At 42.1% G+C, this 22,354-nt stretch overlaps 1 protein-coding gene across 1 annotated transcript; it reads right to left on the bottom strand.

Moving 5' to 3' along the window:
- Positions 1 to 112: 112 nt before the first annotated feature.
- LOC110983107 (uncharacterized) lies at positions 113 to 14,974 on the bottom strand. Its single transcript, XM_022242063.2, has 9 exons — positions 14,837 to 14,974; positions 13,657 to 13,781; positions 11,083 to 11,195; positions 9,998 to 10,547; positions 9,019 to 9,460; positions 8,637 to 8,750; positions 7,501 to 7,639; positions 6,582 to 6,680; positions 113 to 5,131 (listed from the first exon to the last, which is right to left on the bottom strand). Exons 3-9 carry the CDS (start codon positions 11,170 to 11,172, stop codon positions 4,883 to 4,885), a joined length of 1,683 nt encoding a protein of 560 aa, XP_022097755.2. The 5' UTR covers positions 11,173 to 11,195; positions 13,657 to 13,781; positions 14,837 to 14,974; the 3' UTR covers positions 113 to 4,882.
- Positions 14,975 to 22,354: the final 7,380 nt, after the last annotated feature.

Genomic DNA, 22,354 nt, shown 5'->3' with positions numbered 1-22,354 from the left:
AGATATGATAGTATTATGGATATGTTGCTGCATTACAGTTATTTGCAAAAATTTAGGACAGCCCTTATAAAATGCTTTAACTCTTAAGAAAAACCAAACTTATACCAATCAATCATAGCAACTTGTCTTTATTTTCAATATGTAACCATAGTATCTTGGTTAAACAGCTATTTGACTGCATTTCCATGATTGGAAATGTTAACAGTCTAATATTTAGTACTGCCCTCCTTTATTTCTGATTACTTAGACTGGCTTTTTTTAACCCATGCTGCCGTACAGACAACAATGTCATACAAGACCTGCCTTTGCAAAAAGATTCATTAAAATGGTATTCAGCACTACACTGATGTTATGCGCCACTCTAAATACATGTTAATGTATGTCAACGAGACAATGTAATGCAGGCCCAGTCAAAGAAATATTAACGAAATTCCAGGTGATCTTAAAGTTTTGCAAATGACCGTATGAATGTCTTGTATCTGATGGTTATTGTTACTTCAATATACAAGGGTACAATCGTCGTATGTGTAGATGTTGCATTTTTACACAATACACGATTCGATACAAGAGAGAAACCAATATTTTGAATGACAAAATTTGGGGTTTTCTTTTAAACCCTCATTGTCCAAAACCGGAAATGTCGCAACGTTTGAGAATGCTTTTAAAAACGCTGGCAAACAGTATTCCAACAGTTGTGTGAAATATACAAGTATTCCCGATTAAAATTCATGTCATGGGCCCTAAAGGTCACAAAGTACATGTATGATTTTAAGGAATTTCATTTTGAAGCAAATACAAAATGTTACAAATTAATTGAACAAAGCCACTATTAATACAGAGGGCTGAAGTAGACTTAAGAACAAGCCTTCAGCTTACTGCCGAACGAACATTAATCTGTTAAGAAAATGAGAACAAATTTCAATGGATACAGGAGCGTCTTCTCATGAACAGATATGCATGGATATCAGGTGTTTTAGGAAGCTTGAGGATACTCGAAGATTTGTGTGTTAATCAATTTCAACTTCACATGCATTATGGAGAAACCAAATAACACACAATGTCGGAGCAGCCTGAGCAAAAAACACGTCCGCAATTTTACGAAACAGTGCTTGTACCTTGCAATGTTAGACTGGCTCCCATCCTAACATTAGGCCCTATGTTCCTCTCTTACTAGGAATGAATATAAATATATCATGCGGGATCCAGTCAAGTGAAATGAAGTTCTATTCAACGGGTACCGTGAAATAGAACGAATAATTGGATGATTATGATCAACGATACACGACCCACACGACATGGATGTAAGCAGGTACTGTACAAAAGCACATAATGTACAAATAAAGGCTGCGTTAGTGTGTGTCACGCGCAATAAATTAATTGTGCGAACTCAGCTTGTTCGACGTCAAACTTGCATATACTTGCGCGCCTCGTGACGCGCCTATATGGTGAGTACCAAAAAAACCCAACCAAACAAACAAAACCCACGCCCTCTTTTGTTCTGCTCAGAGCGGCTACGGTACCCGGCCCGCCGTTTGTTTTGAATAGGAGCTGTTTGTGTATGGTTTTATATGTCTTTGGTCGTTTTCACGTTAACTCTGAAGACGCACCCTTCCTTGTTCCCGCTCGGAGCGAATACAAACAAGGGAAAATGGACTGCCTTCGCAGTATACCAGTAGGCCTACGTACGCGGGCTATTAATAAAGAGCGTATTGCGTTTTTAAACGCGCCCTGGGACTGATTTCATTGGAATCTAATTCTGTGTCACCGGAAACGCGCTTAACATTCTGTATGCTTTATCAAGCATTTTAGACCAGCCACTTGACGACCAGCCCTCGATCAATAGAGTACCGAAGTGAATACGTCGCGCGCACAATTAGTGTGTAAAAGGCATTAGGCGACCGTAAAAAACAATTTATACAAAAAGTCCACTAAATCGCACGCTAATCGTGGAAACGCGGATTTGTCCTTTCTACCCTGTATATACACATGTACATGTACGGTATATAAATGTAAAATCTATACAGGCATCCTATTTATTGATAACATATAAAACACGAAAACAAACAGAAAATGCCCTCAGGGTTACATGATGTTTTGTGAAGACGGACATTCCAACTTGAAACCATGACACCACTGGGGCTCCGTTGGGAAATCAACCCATCAGCCTCATTCTATAGACTGGAATTTTTCATCCAGTGTTGATGTATAACGCAATAACGCTCCCTTAGCTTTGTCAGGTAGGCCTATGTGTGAGAAGTGCCGACATCGGCAAATACCACTCAAATCTCCGAATACGTACACAACGCCGGCGGACACACACAAACTGTGTAATCCTTGCGCCCTGTGTATTATACATGCACGGCGTGTCCAGCCAATCCGTGTAGTGTGAGAATCGCGAAGTAACCATAGTTTTCCATAATGATCACAATTACAGCTATGTACAAAAACATTTAGCAAATGAAAGCATAAAGACAACCTATTTTACATTTAAAACGTATTAAATGGTACGCTTTCGACCAGAAAGTCTCATATCTCTTTTCAAGAAACTAAATGAACTTGAAACATAATTGCCGTTATACGAAAGAGTTTAGAAGACCTGAGTACCTATGACAGCTTTCAAAGATTTATAGTTCACTTTGTTGTCATTTGCTAGTACTGGTAGCAAGGATTACTATCCTTTTTCAGTTCACTTATGACCGCCCCTAATTCATAGAGGGCGCTTTTCACCTAAACGGCGACGCCCGGGGGGGGGGGGGAGATGTTCTTTTGCGCAATCAGGTCGGTCATTATCATAACATCTGACCACACCATCGTCGGGGAATGGCTAAAGATGTTGCTACCCTCTGTCGTCTGTTCAAAAGAAAAACCAGTTGCGTAGCATTATCTTCGACTATTTCTCCGTGTATTATGTGTAAAGTTATGCCAATTTCAAGTTGAAAAAGTTTCAGAAGGAAATAATGCCATACAGCTTCAACATAAAGTTCTGTTCTACAGTGTTTGTAGAAACCCATCGGTGGACCTATTCGATACTTTCAGCAGGTAGATTTCACTGCCACAATACAAAATACATACAAAGACAGTACAATTTAAATAGCTAAAAAGGAGAACTAAGGACAAACCTCTGCTTTCATGGTTCAGGAATGACAAAAGCGAAAAACTTTACAGCGGCCCTTAAACTTGCCTCCCTCAACGCCGGCAAAGAAATATAAAAAGGTATATTTTCTAATTCGGAAAATAAACAACTTTACATTTAAAGATCAATAAAAACTAAAATATATTTCACATCAAAATGGACATGAATCTTAAACCGAACACACATATACACATATAAGACGCTGAAATTGACACACACAACTAAAGACACGAACCATCCAAATCTCACATAAGTACATATTACAAGTCACACAACAGGTGGACATGACCAAAACAAGTTCGCTTTTACAAGGATTATTTTTTCAAGCTCAGTTTTCAGAAACATTCTTTTGGGAGAATTCGTTTCATGAAATATATTTTTCAAATTTTGTTATCAAGTTATATTCTTTCGAGTTAATTTTCATGAGAAATAAAAAATTGAAACTACGTATCTCTGTAAAACAGAATCGAAAACGTATCTCATATAAATCAACTTCGAAAACAATAATATTTTTTTTTACAAAACAATGTTTCTGAACCAAATCTTGTAGAAATGAGCTTGGAAGAAAGTTTATATTATAAAAACGAACTTTGGAAAACAAACTTCACTTTTTGAAGTGTACACTTTTATGACACTAACGGGCTTTTGTAGGAAAATAAACACATGTATGTACAACATCTTCATGTTTTGGTGCTCCTAAAGTAACACAGTTACGTATTATAAAAATTATGCCCATCTGTATAATTATAAAAAGTCTGATATGAACACAAATGCCTCAAGAGATATAACAGCAAATATATAAAATGCCCGAGGACCTAGAATAATTCATGAGACGTTATACGGCATTCACACTTGCATGTGCACCCAACCAAGTGCTCACTGTTACCCAACACCTTACCGCGCCTAAAACGCGTGGCATCCACAATGTCTGATGCAGACCAATGGTGGGCACAGTTTTACTCGTAGGACACCGCGAGGGCGATGTCGACCCTGTGTCGGCCAAGCCTCTCTCAAACTGACCAGAGAATGCGACGCGAGTGCGCACTACGACACGTTCGTAGTGATGTAATTTTTTTCACTCGTGGTGTTTCGTTTATCTTTGAATTTTCCAGATGTATTTTTGCGTTGGGGAGATGTTAATTATATGTAACGAGTTTTGCCCTTACCGAACGTATATTGATAAGCACTGTATGCTCAGTGCTTGCCCGAGAGCTTGCAAAAAAACCTCACAAGCTTACTCGGGTGGGACTCGAACCCACGACCTCCTGCTTACTAGTGCAGATGTCTTAACCACTCGAACACCGAAGGGTGATAAGGGGGTAAGGGCAAAACTAGTTATATATAATCAATATCTTTGAATTTGCTTTGAATTTGGTCCAATTTTATCAGACTGTGCACTTTATTTTATATATTTAAGTATACTTGGGTAGTCTGACTTTCATTGTAGGCAGGTTAAAGTTAATCTCAGTTGGTTACTGTTTATTAGAGATTGATTCAGAGATAATCGATTTGATTTGATTTGTTAATCTTTCAGTTAGGACAGCCCCTCGAAAGAGACTTTGTCTCTTGGGACGACCTTTCGGGAGCTGCATAGTCTTCACGTATTTTGTTGTCTACTAATTTTTCGTTAGGTTAAATATTTTTTACCGAGAAATAAAGGAGCAGGCTAAGTGCAGAAAGAAAAAGGAAAAATCCCGAATAACCGACGGATGGGTGTTCAACATTAAGAAATAATAGAATCCTCAAACTCTAAGCAGTCTGTGAGTTTAAGCTGTCTCTCATCGCCTGCACGAAGTCTACTGGTTGGACGATCAGTACGACGTCGGTTCCGGCGCGTCTGAGCTGCGTTCTGACGTACTGGGTGGAAGCAAAGAGATCTACGGGCTGTGCGTTTATCTCCGTGATGGCCCAGTTGCACAGGCGGCCGGACACTCCCGTGGCCTGAGGCCTCAGGTTGCCTTTGCAGGACGCCAGGCCGTAGGGATCTACGCAGGTGATCTGCGAAAATATGCTAGGTCTTGTTATTATACGAAACCCCATACTTTAAAGCTGGGTGACTATTGCCCTTGAGCCTGAAGTGTGGTTCGCTTGTCTCATCACCATGACAAGCCAGCTGAAGGGGTCTATTTTTTTAGGCTGCATGACGTAATTCTTTCTGCTCCCATTGGATAAAGCCCCTTCGAACGATGACATCGACCAACACTCCCGCGTGCGCATGACACGTGCGAGCTAAACATATTGACCTATTGACCAGCATGTACCGGTACACCATAATGCTTTGCGTATCAGTATCTGCCGCAGAATATATAAACGCATACACCGCCAGTCTTGCGCATATAACCGTGGTGTTGAAAGTATGGGCAAACAATGGGCGGAACCATTGATGTCCATTATAAAGACTGGAGATCAATGGGCGGAACAGTGGATGACAGCGCGTTCAGTGCACATTACGCGCAACGCACTCTCACATTGCCTGTATTTGTGCTTCCAATTTCGTACGGGAATTTACACACAGTTGAAGAATTCCAGCCATAAAATGCTATGAAGCCGTTTTCCGATTCTGAAAAAATCCTCTGTTTACTTAATCTGGCCCATGAAGATTCGAAACAGTGCGGTTGCAACATTTGAAAAGAAGAAGCGATAGCAGTACAAAAGAGTAGAGTAAAAAAGGGAGCGTCTTTTCAGAGCACACGTAAACAAATACATGTACATGCAATCTAAGTGCGTCACGCGCAATTGGCTCTGAACGCGCTGACATTCACCGTTTCGCCCAATGTTTGCCCACGCTTTTTAAAATCACGGTTATATGCGCAAGACTGGTGATCTATGCGTTGTGGCAAAATCAGACCAAAATAGCGCCGCCTGTTGACTCTCGGGAAGAGGTTTCCATTTTGTCACTGGAAATTCAAGATGATGGCCAGGAGTTCACGTTTCCTTTCAATTTTATGGGGGTAAGTAACGATTTTTTTATTCGCCTTTCCCTGAAGATACCCCCAAAATAGCAGTAAAACTATGCCCTCAGCTCTGAATGTAGCCACCCGCCTCTATCCAAAATAGGCTAACAATTTGGGGCTTTTTGTGAAAGAAATACCTCGAACTGGAAACTACCAGTCCCAATTCGAGATTTATAGAAATATTTCTATGACCTCTCCTGATTATGGCATGTCTTATTATAAAAACCCATGGGATCACAAAATATTAACGAGCTCGCGCGCAGAAAAACGATTTGGTGGTATGCCCCCTTATAAACGCGCGCATATGTGTTCATTAAAAAAAAACGCCCTCTTTTGTTCGGAACTCGGAGCGGATAGCTCTGATTTACTTCCTTCATAAGAATTCTGTATAGAGCCAACATCGTTCCCTAGCTGTCGCGCACTGCGTTTAAAAGACAACCTACTCTCCCGCCTTAATAAAAAGAAAACTAAGCACTTCCTGGGTTGTTGCTTACCTCATTTCCCTCCACTATGATCCCGAGATCATCGGATGGGGACAATCGCGCAATGGTACACACACAGCCATGGGGAATTCGCTTCAGAACTAGGCTGACCTGCCAGAAGCGAATACATAACATGAATCCAATGATAATTCAAGGGAATTTCTAAAGCAACCCTCAGGGCCTTTCTGAGAGACGAAGCTAAATTACGCAGCTTTTACACGCTTTGGTAAGGAAATGAAATCGTCCAAATATCGTTCTTGCTAATTATATTCACCCCAACCCAACCCACACAACCCAACCCAACTGAAATCCCTACCCCCAATCTGTTTCCTTTATTGGAGGGAGGGATTGTGGGTTGGTGATGGTCCTCTGGAACCGCCACTGTGGTCGTTACAGATAAGCGGGGAAATATGGAGAAGGACGATTCAAGACGATACACATACCAAAAAGTGACGGTCATGAAAATAACAGGATGAGACGATATTTTTGTGATATGTACCGATAACCAACGCCTTAGAGATCAAAAGCTAGTCGGAGGAATCATAGGCGACCCAGTCAGTATATTTCAGTCAGAAACAGGCTTTCGAACAATTATTTTCAACAATAAAAAAATGCTGCGCGACTTCAGAAAGGTTTTTTATTAAAACTTCAGTCTTTTGTTGTGGACTACATTGAATTCAAAGTGGCAGTTAGGAAGTTTGAGCCTGCACGTGAAAAAGGGCAAACAAAATTAAAGGGTTAAGCACATTGCCGCTTTGTCGACTACAAACAAGAAGCTTTGACAACAGTATTTCCAGCTGTCAAAGTCTGTCAACTTTCAACACGTGAATAATTTGGGATCGTTGTTTAAAACCTAACAAGCCCTTCCGACATCATGAATACCTAAAGAATGACAAATTAAAATCTTAGATACTGGCTGTATCTTTGGTACCTTGTCTTCGTCTGTGCTCTGGATGGTTTGTCTGGCGAACATGGCCGAGCTGAGAATCTGCTTGTTGACTTTGATGAGCTGGTCACCGACTTTCAGAGCTCCTCTCAGCTGGGTCTTGCATTCATTCCAGCCAATCACCCTGGCAACGCAAATGTGCCACAATCATGACTGAGACACGACTCAGTTAGTCTTAAATCCTATTGGCGTGGGATACCAGCTAAACAGGTCGCCTTCAGGACCCAAATATACTTTGTTGAATGGTCTGCCTTTATCAAGTATAGGAGTGATACCGTGCGCGATATGGGGCCTATGGGTACCCCCCCACATGTCCAATCCCAATACACTGTACACACTCTAGACTATTGTTACCATACACATCCCCCCCAGAAGTCTGTAAAGAATTCCTGAGATTCCGATCAAACAATGACCAACACAAAGGCGGGGGGGGGGGTTTCTCTCCGCCCCATATCTTGCATTATGTGATAGGAGTTACTAGCTGTGGACATCGAGGAGCTGTATATACTCAGAGTAGTGCCAGCTTGCTCATTTTGTGCAGAATAGAGCCTGCAGCTATTGTAGACCAACTGTCCATGTGCACTGGTGCGTACACCTGTCAGTTTGTTTTTATCAATGGTGACACCTGTGTGGCAAGTCTCTCTATATACAGCTCTGCTGCCTAGAGCCTCCATATATATATGATGCAAGATATGGGGCAGAGAGAACCCCCCCCACCTTTGTGTTGGTCATTGTTTAATCGGAATCTCAGGAATTCTTTACAGACTTCTGGGGGGGGATGTGCTAGGTAACAATAGTCTAGAGTGTGTATAGGGATTGGACATGTGGGGGGTACCCATCGGCCCCATATCGTGCACGGTATCTGAGCAGAAGTACCCCTTATCGGTTGAAAAGAGCCTCCGTTGCTAGGAAAATTGCGCCCTCTCTTGGTCTTGCTTTGGTCCCATACAGTTTGAGACGCGGGTGATGACTGATTTGAAAAACACAATGCAACAAATGTGAAAGTGTAACATTCTTTCTGGTCAGATGAGTGGTTAAAATTAACACCGACAAGGAGAGCTTTAATTTTTACCAATTACCGTGAAAAGAAGAAGAATCCTCTTACTGCGGTCTTCGCTTACCAGATACTATCTTTCTTCTCCATGAGCTTAATATTGACCCGCTCTCCAACTAGAGCGGTCTTACAGAGGGTCTTCTCGATCCCATTGGGCTGTCTCATTTCCTCATGCAGTTGTCTGAAAGAAGAAGACAAAAAGAACCAATAACACATGTGATTCTAGAACAGAATACAGAAAGATAGGTGCTCGATACCGTCCAAAACTAGCAAATACGATGCCATACCCAAAACAATTCGAAAGTGACGTTTGACCGACTGGAAAAGAAAAACTGTTGTCTACTTGAAGTGGAAATTGTAATTTTCTACGGGGTTTTACCATCTGCGAAAATTTGCATTTGGCTGTGCGAAACAATGCCAAGCAAAGGACAGATATTACAGAAACTCACTGTGTTTTTGTCCGGAGTAACTCGCCCGTGTGGAGGGGTACCGGTGGTACAGGCACAGGCTGCACCTTCGCGTTGTCTTCGTTGCTGGACAGGCTGCTTCGCTTCGATGACAAATCGTCTTCCCCACAGACGATGTTAAAGTCACACTCGCTCGCTGGGAGCGCTCGGTTGTCGGACGACTGGTCCAGGTTGTTGTTTGCAGCGGCACTAGGCCTACCCGGCTCCAGTCCCTCGCAGCTGTCCCGTCGGCAAGTTGGGATCGTGATTTCATAGATGTTCTCAGGCTGAGCCTGGAGTCTAGCGACGCCGTGGTGTGCAGTGTACACCTCTTCGCCACGAGCAAGACTGCTTTTTCTGTGTGCAACAGCTCTATGATATTCCTCCTCGGAGCGTACAAAATGCACATTTTCGTAGACGATGTTCAAGTCTACCATATTGACCCCTGCCAGAAAGATTCAGCAAGTCAAAAACAAACTACTGGTATACATAGTGGTATATTTCAAATAATATCATTTATTTGCTTGGTATTTCTTTGTTCCTTCATATAAACACACTCTGTTGTCGAATCTAACAATTGATGATTAAAACGGTATCATACAATGACAGAAAAGACCGCGGAATAAAGATCAAGTTCGATTGGACTTCTTACACAAAACTGACCAAACTGGACAGAGTCGCACTGGAGGAACGGGGGTGGGGAGATGGGCACGGCCCTAAAACGTTTCAAAACTGTTTTTTTTCCCCTGAAAAACCACGAGACCAAAAAGACATTCTTTTTTCGTCTATGTCATCTCCATTCCATCCACAAGCTTGTTTAAAAAGCCCTTTAAATGTAGCCTCGCCTCACTACAGCCCATAAAAGGTTACATAGAAAATTCACAAGTTTCTGGATCCCCCAAACAATTCTTGATTCCACCCCAATTTGGTTCTGTATCCAGTCCTGTAGAGCAGCTTCAAGCTTGATTTTCCAATTCCATACCTTTATCACTGTGGCCAGTGATATGATGTCGTTGACAACACAGGAATTCCTGCCTGATCTTAGCTGTGTCACCGTCCAAGTCCTCGCCTTCTGGGATTTGTGACATAGGGCTTTTAATGACTGCATTTTTAAGCTCTGCTTGGAGAGTGGAGCTCAGACTCGGGGAAGACTGAATGCCCATCGGCTTTCTTGGGCGACGGGAGACCGGTGGTTTGTTGTGCAAATTCTCTGTGTCGCACCTCGGTCTGACGCTGACGACATCGTCGTCCGGGCCAGCGGGTGCCAAACGCCCCAGGGCCCTCAGCATGGCCTGGTACCACTCGTCGCGTTGTTGTCTACTCTCAGCCCGGAAGTGGGTGATCTTGTTTCCGTATTTGATGCTGAAGTAATCGTCGTGGTTGTGTTTGGAAACGTCCATCTTCTCGAAATCCGGGTACGGGATCTTTTTCTCAGACGTTTTCTTCGTCTGATCCTTGTAATGGGACAGCACCGCTCCACCTTGCTGATCTTGTTTCAACACCCACCATTTTTTGAGTTCAGTTTTCTGCCACTGAAAGCAGTATTACACAACACGATCAATTAGTACTAGTACCACAAAAAATTGAACTCAAGATGGATTCTTCCTTTTTCTTGAGAAATGCTAATTGGAATTTAAAGAAAGATGTGTTTTTGTTGAGAAGGTGGAAATCCATTGCCTTTGAGATGCTCCATTTATGAAATTGGTTTAATACAAAATGAAAAAAAAATCTCCGAGGACAAATTAAAAGACAGTGGAAAATACAGTACAGAATAAGAAGAAAAAAGAACCACGCAAACTGAACCAAACAGAATCAAACAAAAGCAAAACAAAAATAAAACAGGAAACGCAGATGCTCAAGTAGATGGGGTAAACCAAAGTCTTCCTTTCATTGTTCTTTTGTTTCTCCTTGCAAGGGTACCATTGGTTTTGCACGTACTTTATCCAATCGAGGATGTTCTCGATTTGCTCCTTGTCCTAGGTTTTTAAAGACTATAATTATGTGTCTCCTGTTCACTGCAAATGCACGTACAGCCACACACAACCAAACGCAGAACGAAAGACTTACAAATGGGCCTCGGGCGTGCTCCTTTTCCTTGGTAAGGTATCCTTCCTTTATGATCTCGCTTGACTGATGATTACCCGCCGAAGAAGCCATGTTGCGTTATTCCCTGTCACAGTCTGTCAGATAACCACCAGACACCAAAGTTACACACTAATAATATAAACTTATAGTGGATCTATTGTTGTCTCTTTTATGTATATAGGCCTAAGTACACAAAAAAGCCAAAAATGTCAGTATTTATCAAGAAAAGGCTCCACTCTAGGTCTAGGGCCCACTTATAAATGTTAAATCCGTAGTGAGAAGCGGGTGGGGTGGGTTTAGGGTTTAGTAACTATTTCTGCCTTCGGAGTGTACATCTCCCCCTCCCAATTATAGACGGGGCAGCCATCTTGTTTTTCTACCGTTCAAACCAATGCATCAAACTGCGGCTGGACGGAAAAATAAAAATAGTCTGTTCCCTTTCATAAAACTGTAAAGTTGCATTACTGGGTTAACGGTGAACAAGATAAACATGGCAACGCCATAAAAGTCTATAATCATCGCTATTTACAAGGAGATCTTGCTTCTATGAGATACCCTCCATTCGACGTGAGTCTTGTTTTCTCTCACAAAAATGACTGTATTGTAATATTTGATAACGTTTGTACCATTGATGAGGATTGTTACGGAAAGCAACTCTCGAGGAAGCTTGTCACTAGTTTGCAGAGTCAATTACTTTCACTTGCGGCGGGCAGATTTTAACAAACATTCTCACGGTTCTGATATTCATTGAGCCTGCATATTTCATTTTCATTTCTTTGTATTTTAGTCATTGTTTCATTTGGGTGACACCTTTCACAACCATGGAAAGTGTAATGCACCTAAATAACTTTCACCGAGAGGGTGATAAAGGAAGATCACAACAAAAACAAGTCATGAACTGACTTGAAAATAGGACGATCAACTCCTCATCCTTGTTCAGAATTAAGTAGGCCTATGTTAGAACTTGATTTAGTCCTGTCTTCTTCCTATTTCCTGATATACGTGCACACGTCTTCTGTTTCATTCTTTTTTTTACAGTATTTGTTTAATTCTTTTATTTTTTGCGCAGCTTTAATCCTGTTCTTTCTCTTGTTGTTCCAAATACTACTGAAAGCATGTAAAAAACGAAAAACATATTTCAACCAGGCAAAACCAAAATGTATTTGTGTTTGTAGTGCATGGGCTAAACTTGCATCAACAAAGGCTGAATCACTTTCTCTTCCATGCTTTGCACTGAGCTCCTTCGGAAGTTCGCATGTAAAATTTACACCTTCAACTTCCAGCCATTTTCCAAGAAAACACTTTACTTCATGCGTTACAATGTTTGTTCATTCTTTGTCATCGCAAATGTTATTCGGAATCAATTGTGCTATTAACATTTCGAGAAAAAAACTGTTCCCCTCCGCAGAAAAATGCGATACTGTGCATGGAAAGGCATGCATAAAAAGTCACTGGAAAACCGTTTTCAGAAGTAAAGGATCAAAATTCTTCGTACTTCGATTGACTCGGGAAACACTTTGCCTGTAGAGTTTAAACTGCATACGAAACGCAACTAGTAAACATGGGCCATTTAAACCCCTTTTCCAATTAACGGATTCTAGTATTCAGATTCGATTAAGGCAAAGTCTAGGTGCTATTGGAAAAAAAAACGATTAAATAATGAACCGTTTAAGGATCATTCATCGCAAGCGCACACTCTGTCTAGAAAATTCGTCTTTACAGATTAAATTCGTCTAAGTCGTTGCTCGATGGCAGTGCTAAAAGACTGATTTCGTCTACCAATCACAATAAAAAATTTTGTCAGTCATATTAGTCTTCACGGTGTGTGCTTCAGAGAGCAAGGGCGGAATACGTACCCTTCGACGTCTTTCCGATATCGCCGAAGTGTATTTTTTTTCAAGAGCTGAGCCTGTGGGAGGTTTTAGAGTAACTCTGTTTGCTTGTTTTGAAACAACTTTTGTAAAAACCAAAGATGAGGCTCTCGGACAGCGCCCATTTTTCCGAGACGGGTATAAGCCAAGATACGTATATTTATCCACTACGGTGCTCAGTGCACGCGGGCAGGCACACTTGCAGCATCGCACTTCAAATGACAGTACCAGCAACACAATACATCTGACTGAATTCAAACTTCGCCCTTGTAATAATAAGGAGTGTCTTTATGTATGCCAAGTTTCAGAAAAAATCAAGGGTGGCATAGCCATTTTTTTGGGGGGGGGAGGGGATCTGCCCCCGGCTGTGAGATGGGCCAAAATAACCCGGCTCTATTAAGGGTAGAAAACAAGTGAAAGAGTCAAATATAAAGATAACAATGTATCCAGAATCTTCGTTGACCCTCATTTACCTCCTATTACATTTGTGTGCCTCTTTCATGAGTCTAGCCTATTTTCGAGATAATCAATTCGAAAGAAACAAACAAGACATCCATGAATCACAGAGAAAGAATATAGATAGAGTGCAACGTTATACGCCACCATTATGCCTTCTACACATGTTACAATGAAGTTTGACGAGATTACATGTATTCTAATAAACTTTTCATTTAAACTTACTCACACAGTTTGGTGTTGAGACAAAATCCAAAGCTCCTGGTCGAAAATGTGTACTCCCACTTTTGAAGTCGAATTGGACAAATGATAAGCGCTCACAGAGACACAGCCGTATCTGCCACCTAGAATGCACTGGTTTTGCACCAGGAAATAAGTAAGGATATATTACCCAATCGGAAAGCAACAATCCCCTGTGCTGTCTTTGTGAGGCCTTTATTCTGTATTTTTTGGACAACCAGCGATCTCTACTCTCGAACTTTGATCTCTGAAGTGGAACAAAAAGGTTGGAAATTCCCGGGCCACTTGTTACTGGTTGGGTAATTTATTCTGTTTACCAAAAGTGACGCACTCTTTCACATGAAATTTGGCACCAAACGAGGTAAATGAACCATGAGCATTACCTTTACCACAGCGACCGATTATTTGGTTCATTCCGGTATACTGAAGGCTTTATGCAATCTTTAGGAAAATCACTAAAGAATTCTCACAATGCGGTTAAACAAATTTCTGAAACAAAAGAACAAGTGCTATTTCGAATGTCTCCTTATCTTCAAAGTCTATTTTTACATTCTGCATTTGAATACATTTCGTGCAAGTTGCAGTAGTTGCATACATGTACATGATACGGTAGAAATATTGATTCTGGAAATAAATTAGTGATTCCTTTGATGGCTGTCATGAGAGTATCTTGAAATTCAGCTCTAACGCCATCACAATCCTAAGAGGCAAATGATTATGGCTACTTAAGGAGCCAGGGTGCAACCCCCATTTTTCCCATACCTCACAGTGCATTTAAGATATAGTTAAGCAACTCTTTACGGTCATTTTGACACACATTCTGTGAAAATCAAACATACAGCTCCAACACAGTTCTCCGTGCTGTGAAATGGTTCAAAACAACTTTGGAACTAGGGAACATGTCAACTGCCAACACTACACACATTTGACAAGCTTGATTTGTAATTTAATAGCACCTGTCAGGCACAAAATTGCTCAACTTGTTTAACAAAGGAAAATCCTGTCATAACGATGGGATAAACATATAGCGTGTCAGAAGGCTGTATTCACTCCTCATCTTACAAGAGAGATGCAAAAAAGGTCATGATTAGATATCGAAGCGAGCAAGCCTCCACAGCAGACTTCCAGATACGTTTACAAGAAATGTTTATAAACTGCACAGATCTTACCTTATAGGTATCTGACGTGGTCCATGCACACTAGCTTTTGTTGTTCTCAACTATCCCTCGCGATAAAAATCTAGGCACTGCCAGACAAGGAAGTGTGAACTTGCGCATATGTCACCGAATTACATCAGCGGTGAGGGGCGGCGGGGGGAATCCCCTCACGTCATTGGAATGCGTTCACGGTGACAATTACAATCCTGAAGCTTCAAGGCCAATAACTTTTTGTCGTAATAGACTCCTGGATTTGTAGAGATTCGGGGATTTCCTGTATTGTGCAATGTGGAATTCCAAAGTGTAAATGTGCATGCCTTGAAATCTCGATGCATACCATTTTTGCAAAGTGCCCGACACACGGTCCCCGATAAAGGTTTTTGTTGTCCGCGTTCAAGGTACACGGGCGGGGAAAGTAAAAAAATAAGATGCCAGAAATTACAAAATGCCGTCTTCTGAGTGAGCTGATACTTTGCAAATGCATAAAACATGACAGAGTAGAGGTTCAAGCCACGTTTTAATGAAAACTGTGGTTGCCTCTTGGTCGAAAGAAAGAGGAATCCGCATACCCGGACATTTGACAAACTGCTGTGTGCGGATTAAAACGGAAAAAACAGTAGGATGACGCAACCAAACTCGTCACATGTGAGTGGTGTGCGGGTGTTCAGTTGAAGGTCGGTATCGAGACGATGGGACATATTACACAAGCTTGAAAGGCCACTCAGTGGTTTTGTGTCCGGTACATTTTCCGTAACTCACATTTTTAAAAAAGGAATCACTGACATTTGGAATCAAAGCAAAAGGAAGAATTTCCTAGGTTTATTTATACGTCGCCAAATTGCAGTATTTTAAATTTGGGACATTCAGTCGAAATTTGGGACATTTGGTCTAAATTTCACCTCAGGAAAGGTGATATTGGTTCAAATGGGAGCGAGTGTGTGTGTGTGGCCACAGACAGCTCAGTGGGTCCGAATGGACAGGTGAGAATGTGTGGCATGACTTCAAACCGCAATTGTCCATTCACAAACTAAGGCTATGAATCAAGACACTAACAGTGAATTTTGGGATGTATTTTTGCAACTGTATTTATTGTCTGTTTGCACTGGCCTCAGGCGGTCTCAGCCTTTTTCGTCCGTCGAGGGGAGATCATCGTGGCCTCACGCATGGAACCCACAGCAAACGAGCCACCGCGCACGTAGCGTAATACATTTACGTGTACAAGTAAGTACGTTTGCGTGATTGCCAAGTAGAACGGCCGGAGCTTAGGGGTACGGTGCAGTGTCCCAATTCAAGGAAAATTCTCCGCCAGGCCGAGGCGCACAAAAAGTACCCCTCAGAGATTGTTTCAAAAAGAGGGGTCTGTTTGGGCCAAGTAATGGTAGGATTGTGTCAGTATGGCCCAGGATCATCTCTGTAGATTCAGGGGCACCCATCTGGGGGCAAAGCAGACAAAATGGGATTGAAAATTAGTCAGAAGAGCCCGAGGAAGGTGAGGGATGTTATTTGAAAAATGGCCGCTGGGAGGGCTTGGCAACATTCACTTTTTGGGGGTGGGTTTGTTCTGGGCTGATAATTAAAAAATTCATTGGTTAACCTACTAAAAATTGAAAATCAAATGAAACTTGAAGGACCAAACAACACATCGTTTTTTGTTTGAGAGGCCTCAGGGACTTCAGGTGCCTGCCATGGGACTCCAAACTTGGTTGATTTTACACTATTTTCAACGGAGCTTGAATTGGTTCAGTGCACCCTTAGGGGCAAGCAACACATTTAGAAAACGTGCACATCGTAAGAACTCGCATACCCAGCGCGCGGGCTGGATCGTCGTGCGTGGACGGGTCACGCACCGATGTATTAACAGAAGCCCAGATTCGCCCACAACGCCTCGGTCAAGGCTAACACCATCCCAGTTTTGTATTTGCAATCTATTTCCACCGCTCTGATCTTACATTTTATAATCAATATGCCCACCCAATTCTGCTTCTACATGTTAAGCTACTTGACTATACACACCGAATTTGCCGTTGTAAGTTATTATGAGAGGGCCAGAGGGTTGTTGTGGAACTCTGCTATATGACAAAATCTTCGAATGTATATGATAAACCCCAAGGTCTAGTCTATGAATTTTGAAGATAATTTCTGAAGCGTATATATTTATTGTCACTGAATGGTTGATGCCACGCAGAGGTCATCGTTCAACTGGGGGCGAAGCCGTTGCGACCTCCCATGCATCGCACAAGAGTGAACTTTGCTCAGGAAAATGACTTGCATTAATAAATCTCGCTATTGTGCCCTCGGGTTAATGAAGTGTAGCTTCCCATGCTCCCATAATTAATGTTGACGTGGAAATGTTTCTCAAAATATTGAGTATTTTTGTGGCACGCGATGCCGGGCAATAAAGTTGTGCCGAGACGGGAGCTTTCAATGCATAGGAAATGCTGGCGATAAGAAGCCCGTCTCCAGGCCAACAACACGCTTGATAGCCTGGCTCCCCCAAGTTAAAGCGATTTTAAACGCATGTGAAGTCAATTTAAGTTGGCAGAAACAAGTCAGAGAGTACAGTACAGTAGGGTGCAGACCACTAATTCAAGTGAGAATTTCTGGCCAGCTCATTAGCATTAAAAGTGCCCCCCACAGTATCTTTTGAAAAAGGAGATTGTTTGGCTCCAAAAATGCTGAGATTGTGTAAATCGCTGCCGGGATGAACTCCTTGGGTCTTTGAGCTTTCATATGAGAGCAGAATGGCTAAAAACTACGGTTGAAAAATGGTCGTAAGTGCCCGAGAAAGTTGAGGATTGCCACTTGAAAAAATGGCTGCAATCGGACTTCGGAAAAATCACTTTGCGGATTTTGTTTTGTGGGAATAATTAAAAATGTAATTGGTTAACCCCACAAAAATTCAAAAGAAATTGAAAGATTAGGGACTAGACAATAATTTCATTTGTGTTTCTGAAATCTCAGGGATGTTGGTATGCATGTTATTGGGCCCAGTGCTGATTTTACACTGTTTTCAAGGGGGCTTGAATTAGTGGACTGTACCCAGTACTGCATAATTTAAACAATGGCTCTCGGACAGAGAGCGCCCCCTTGCAAATATCATTTTGCAGCTGCACGAAGTAGACGTTGATGGCGCGCTCTGTGTAGACCAGTAAATCAGTTGCCATAGACAACAGTGATAATATCCCCACTTCGAAAAATCAGGAAAAATACTCATAAGTTTCACAGGTGTTCAAAAAAACACATATCAAATTAAAGCTCACTTCCTCATGCGCTATGGGTATAGAACCGGGTAAAAACACCTGTATATGGCTTATACATAATTATAGGACCTAATCGCTGATCGAACTTGGCCTTTGTAGGTTGTGGTACCTCGTGCGGAAGAAGCTGGACTTACCTGAGCACACAACCAGCTTTGTTATTCTGCATCAAGAGCGCCAGTCACTTCTGAGGGGGCGTAGCAAAACCAGTGCGAGCGCGAAGCATGAAGCCCTTAACGACGTGGGGTCCGGGACCCACTCAAGGGCGCCAGATAATGTTCAATTCTCGATGCTCTCTGGTGCGATTTGAGGGAATTTCTGACCCCTTTAATGATTTTTTGGGGGAGGGGGGGTTGGGCATTGTTTTCAAGTTCGAAGGCATTTAATAGAGTAAGTCTACAAATTTTGTAGCAATTTTTAGGGGAGACGGTCAAACGATATGATATCCCATCCCCAGTGATGGACGTTAATAATCTACATGTCAACGCTTGACTTTCAAACCATGGATATAATATCTAAACAAAAAAATGGATTCACAGTGCCCTTAATTAGCCCACATTAGTCATTGAAGCCATCGGCAGCCATCTTACAGTGCCGAATGTGAAAGTATTTTTGCTCTCCATTGTCAAAACCAAATTTTCGTGGTAACAATAATTACATTGGCACGCAAGCCACCTATCACCTTCGTATTCCGTGCGGTAAGATGGCTCTCGGTGTCGTGAGTAATACGGGCGTTTCACGTGTGCCTCCAAGAGTTTGCAACCCGTTGGCCAATCACAACGCGCGAAATCTGTCGACCTTCTCCAAACGCGCACTGGGTCGACAGATTTCGCGCATTGTGACTGATCAAAGCGTTGCGAACTCTTGGAGGCCCACTACCGTGAATCACCCGTATTGTAAGTCCAAATACTTTCAGAACATCCGTGATTAAGGTACGTACCTTTTTACTCATGCGCAGATAAACCTAGCGAGGGCGCTATATAATCATCCTGAACAGAGCTGTATGATACACCTACAGGCCAAACTAGTCCGACTATAGTTTTAGCGTGCGGGTAGAAAAAAGTTATGTTTTATCAAACAGAATAATTATAGAAAACAAAAATATAAATAAAAAACAACACAACAAAAACAAAACTACAGCAAGCCTTACTAACATTGGTAGAATTGCCGAATGTACGCCATCACAGCAAACTGAACTGAGCCAACGTCAGTTTGGAAGCTACGACAACCGTAAACCACATGCATTTAGTTTTTCCATGCTCACGTTTACAGTGATGTTTGAATCTACACTGCGCAGCTCGATTACCTTTAGCCTTGCATAATGCAATGTGCAACCCAGACTTCAGCAAGCTTTCTTCACAAGTAAATCAGAAACATGTTAAGGATATAAGCGTAATATGAAAAAAGATTGCCTTTCTCGCAAAATTCCAAAATATCCAATAAATGGAAAGTCATGAGAACAATTGAAACCGTTCTCTTTGTAAAAGTCCCATGTATTTAATGCTAGATGCCTTCTAAATATAGAAATAGATCTGTTTGAGTTTTTCTATTCTAGTAGAAATTGTTTCGCTTGTCAACCGAATGGCTTAACTCTTATTTTCCGAATAGTATATAATTTGAGAAACACTTTTGCTGTTTTTTCGCCATACGCAATGGCTTGTTTCCAAATCTGAGAAACAAACCCGATGACAAAGGAAATTTGATCATTTGGCCACGGGCATGGGGCCAAATAACCTTCAGAGTCTGCTTTCCACCATGAGACATACAGCGGTGAGCCAACAAATCATCTAAGAAAAGTTCGCGCGGAAACAAGACAGCATTTTCTGAGAGAGCATAGGCCTATGTCAGACTTCTTGAGACTCAATCATACGCTTCTGTTCGACAGCAAACACGGCCGTATGTCTGCAGCTACAGTACTTTCGGTCTGCCCCAGTCAGTCCCACACTCTAATGTCATCATAAATTTGGATCAATACCGGCCCGTCTTCACCCCAGCGTTATTAACCTCTGCATCACTGGGGGTCCTCGAGGAGAGGTCCGGGGGACTTTGCACGAGTCTGTTGGCAGACAAGAAGCCGCGGCGCGAAGGCACACCGTGATCCTCCAGGCATATGACCGGTATGGGGTGCAATAAGATACCATTCCAATAAAAAGAAAAAAATCAACGCCTGAACCTTTTGTTTGATAGCTCCATCCTTGGCATTCAAAAACAAAAATTAGTAAAATGAAACCTCTTCTTTGGCGAGATTAAAAACCGAGGCATTATTGATTCAGAGTGGCCTAACCTATTCGGAGTCACATTGTTTTTAGAAGGAAAAGTCTTTGCTTTTTAAAATATGGTAGTTTGCAATTTAGGCAAAGTTTTCAACAAAATGACATTTTTTAAGCGTCTCTCTGCAACAAATTTCTGACGAAACCTGTAGGCTGTAGTTGAACTGCTGATAAATATTTAGAAATCCAAAGAAAAGCCATGTTAATCGTGGTATTGCAAGCTTTTGGTCAGAGATATACACGACTCCCCCAAATGTGGCAGAAATTTAACGCTAAATTAGTGTGGATAAATGTTTTGAACAGCAATAAGGAAGAAAAAATCTCCCCAGAAGAGCCGCATATTAATGCACAAATCAATCTCAGTTAAAAACAAAATAAAAACAAAAACTCATTCATTACCTCTTTTGAGGGCTTCTACAGAGGTCGATCAGCAGACATCAGCCGAGATGCGTGCCTTCTCATCACTGATCGGTCCGAATCCCATCGATAGGCGACCGACATTTCCCAGTAATTGCTCCAGATTTTTAATACGCACATCGTCACTGTTCTCTGCCCGACAGAGCGACCTGTATCTATCTGGAGATAGAAAGGATGCATTATTAATGGTAACAAACGGAAAGCTTAATCAGAGAGAGAACCCCGCCACCATCAAGTTCCCCGTCAATAATATGCATTGATTTCCCGTTTTATTAGGTCACTGTTTGTTTTGCACACATGGGCCCTATTCCACCCGTTCGATATATCCCGTCGTAAACGGTCTTCGCTGTAAATTCGTCGCAGGAGATGAACGAGAGGCACAGATGGGCGCAAGATGAGAAATGACGCACATCGCGGCGATTTTTTTTTTAAGCAGAACCGTCCGCTCTGGGTAATTTCGAAAATGAAAATTGAAGTTTTGTCGTCATCGAGCGGCTTGTCCTTCAAGTTCCCCCTCGATGTGCTCTTCTGGTCAGCCTGTCGTCCTCCCTCCCTACTTCAGCCATACACCGCTCGCAGGGACGACACTCGTCGGACGCGCCTTTTTGACAATGCTATCACCTGCAGGATCGGAGATAAATGTGGTGGGGAGGATGACCCGCTTTTTTCCGGAGTAGGGAGATTGTCAAACTGCTTCTAATCTAATTGACCCATTTGGAAGTATGGGGAGTGTGATCAGGTCACCGTAGGCTTGACCAATGAGATGCATGTGGTATGCCATTATAATCCGAAGCAATTATAAACGTCACGGCTTCCCTGTTTTGTTTTATAACCACTCGAGTATATATATACATAACCTTGAATAAATTGCAATGTTTATCTCCCATGGATGAGTATGGTGTCAGTCACAGGTACCGGTAGTCAATACGGGCGATTCACAAAAGCACGCCTCCAAGAGTTTGCAACGCGTTGGCCTATCACAATGCGCGAAATCTGTCGACCCAAATGCACGTTTGGAGAGGGTCGACTGATTTCGCGCGCTGAGATTGGCCAACGCGTTGCAAACTCTTGGAGGCGCACTATTGTGAATCGCCCGTATTTTGTTCAAGGGACAGAAGAATCAATATGCCAAAAGGCACACCATTACGTGGTGGCAGGTTTTCAGTGTGCACGGCACTCTGAGAACATGTTCATACTAACCGTCATTATTCTGTCTTTGGGTTTTTAGGTATTTCCTGGAATGTGGGCCTTCCTGGATGCTATGAAATTCTGTCTAACTAACGTTTGTTTCTAGTTGTGAAAACTAAATGCATCTCAAACAAAGGGATAGCACATCCAATATTGGCCAGGAGCTAAGAGTTTTATTGATAATGATAACTGTAAACGTGAAATATACGATTACCCTCATGCAGTCTCAGATAACATCCGGCGCACCGCAGCAAAGATACGCACTTGAGACGCTAGTCTCAATGACAGTAGACGTACCTCACAAATAATCCTTTTGCGAGTTATTTGAATAAAATCTGGTAGATCTACCCTGAGTTATCTGATTGCACATAAACATAATAATGACACTGCAGGTGCTA

Source organism: Acanthaster planci, linkage group LG13 (genome assembly GCF_054643075.1).
Source record: "Acanthaster planci isolate LZ-2023a linkage group LG13, COTS_SCS, whole genome shotgun sequence".
Taxonomy (NCBI): domain Eukaryota; kingdom Metazoa; phylum Echinodermata; class Asteroidea; order Valvatida; family Acanthasteridae; genus Acanthaster; species Acanthaster planci.
Note: the sequence above shows the minus strand (reverse complement) of the source record. Positions and strands in the feature narration are given on the sequence as shown.

Coding starts and splice junctions, on each gene's coding strand:
- LOC110983107 (XM_022242063.2), bottom strand. CDS start 11,172: ATGGCTTCTTCGGCGGGTAATCATCAGTCAAGCGAGATCATAAAGGAA. Junction 10,548..11,082: donor AGCACGCCCGAGGCCCATTT/GTAAGTCTTTCG, acceptor TACTGCTTTCAG/TGGCAGAAAACTGAACTCAA. Junction 5,132..6,581: donor TCATAGTGGAGGGAAATGAG/GTAAGCAACAAC, acceptor ATATTTTCGCAG/ATCACCTGCGTAGATCCCTA.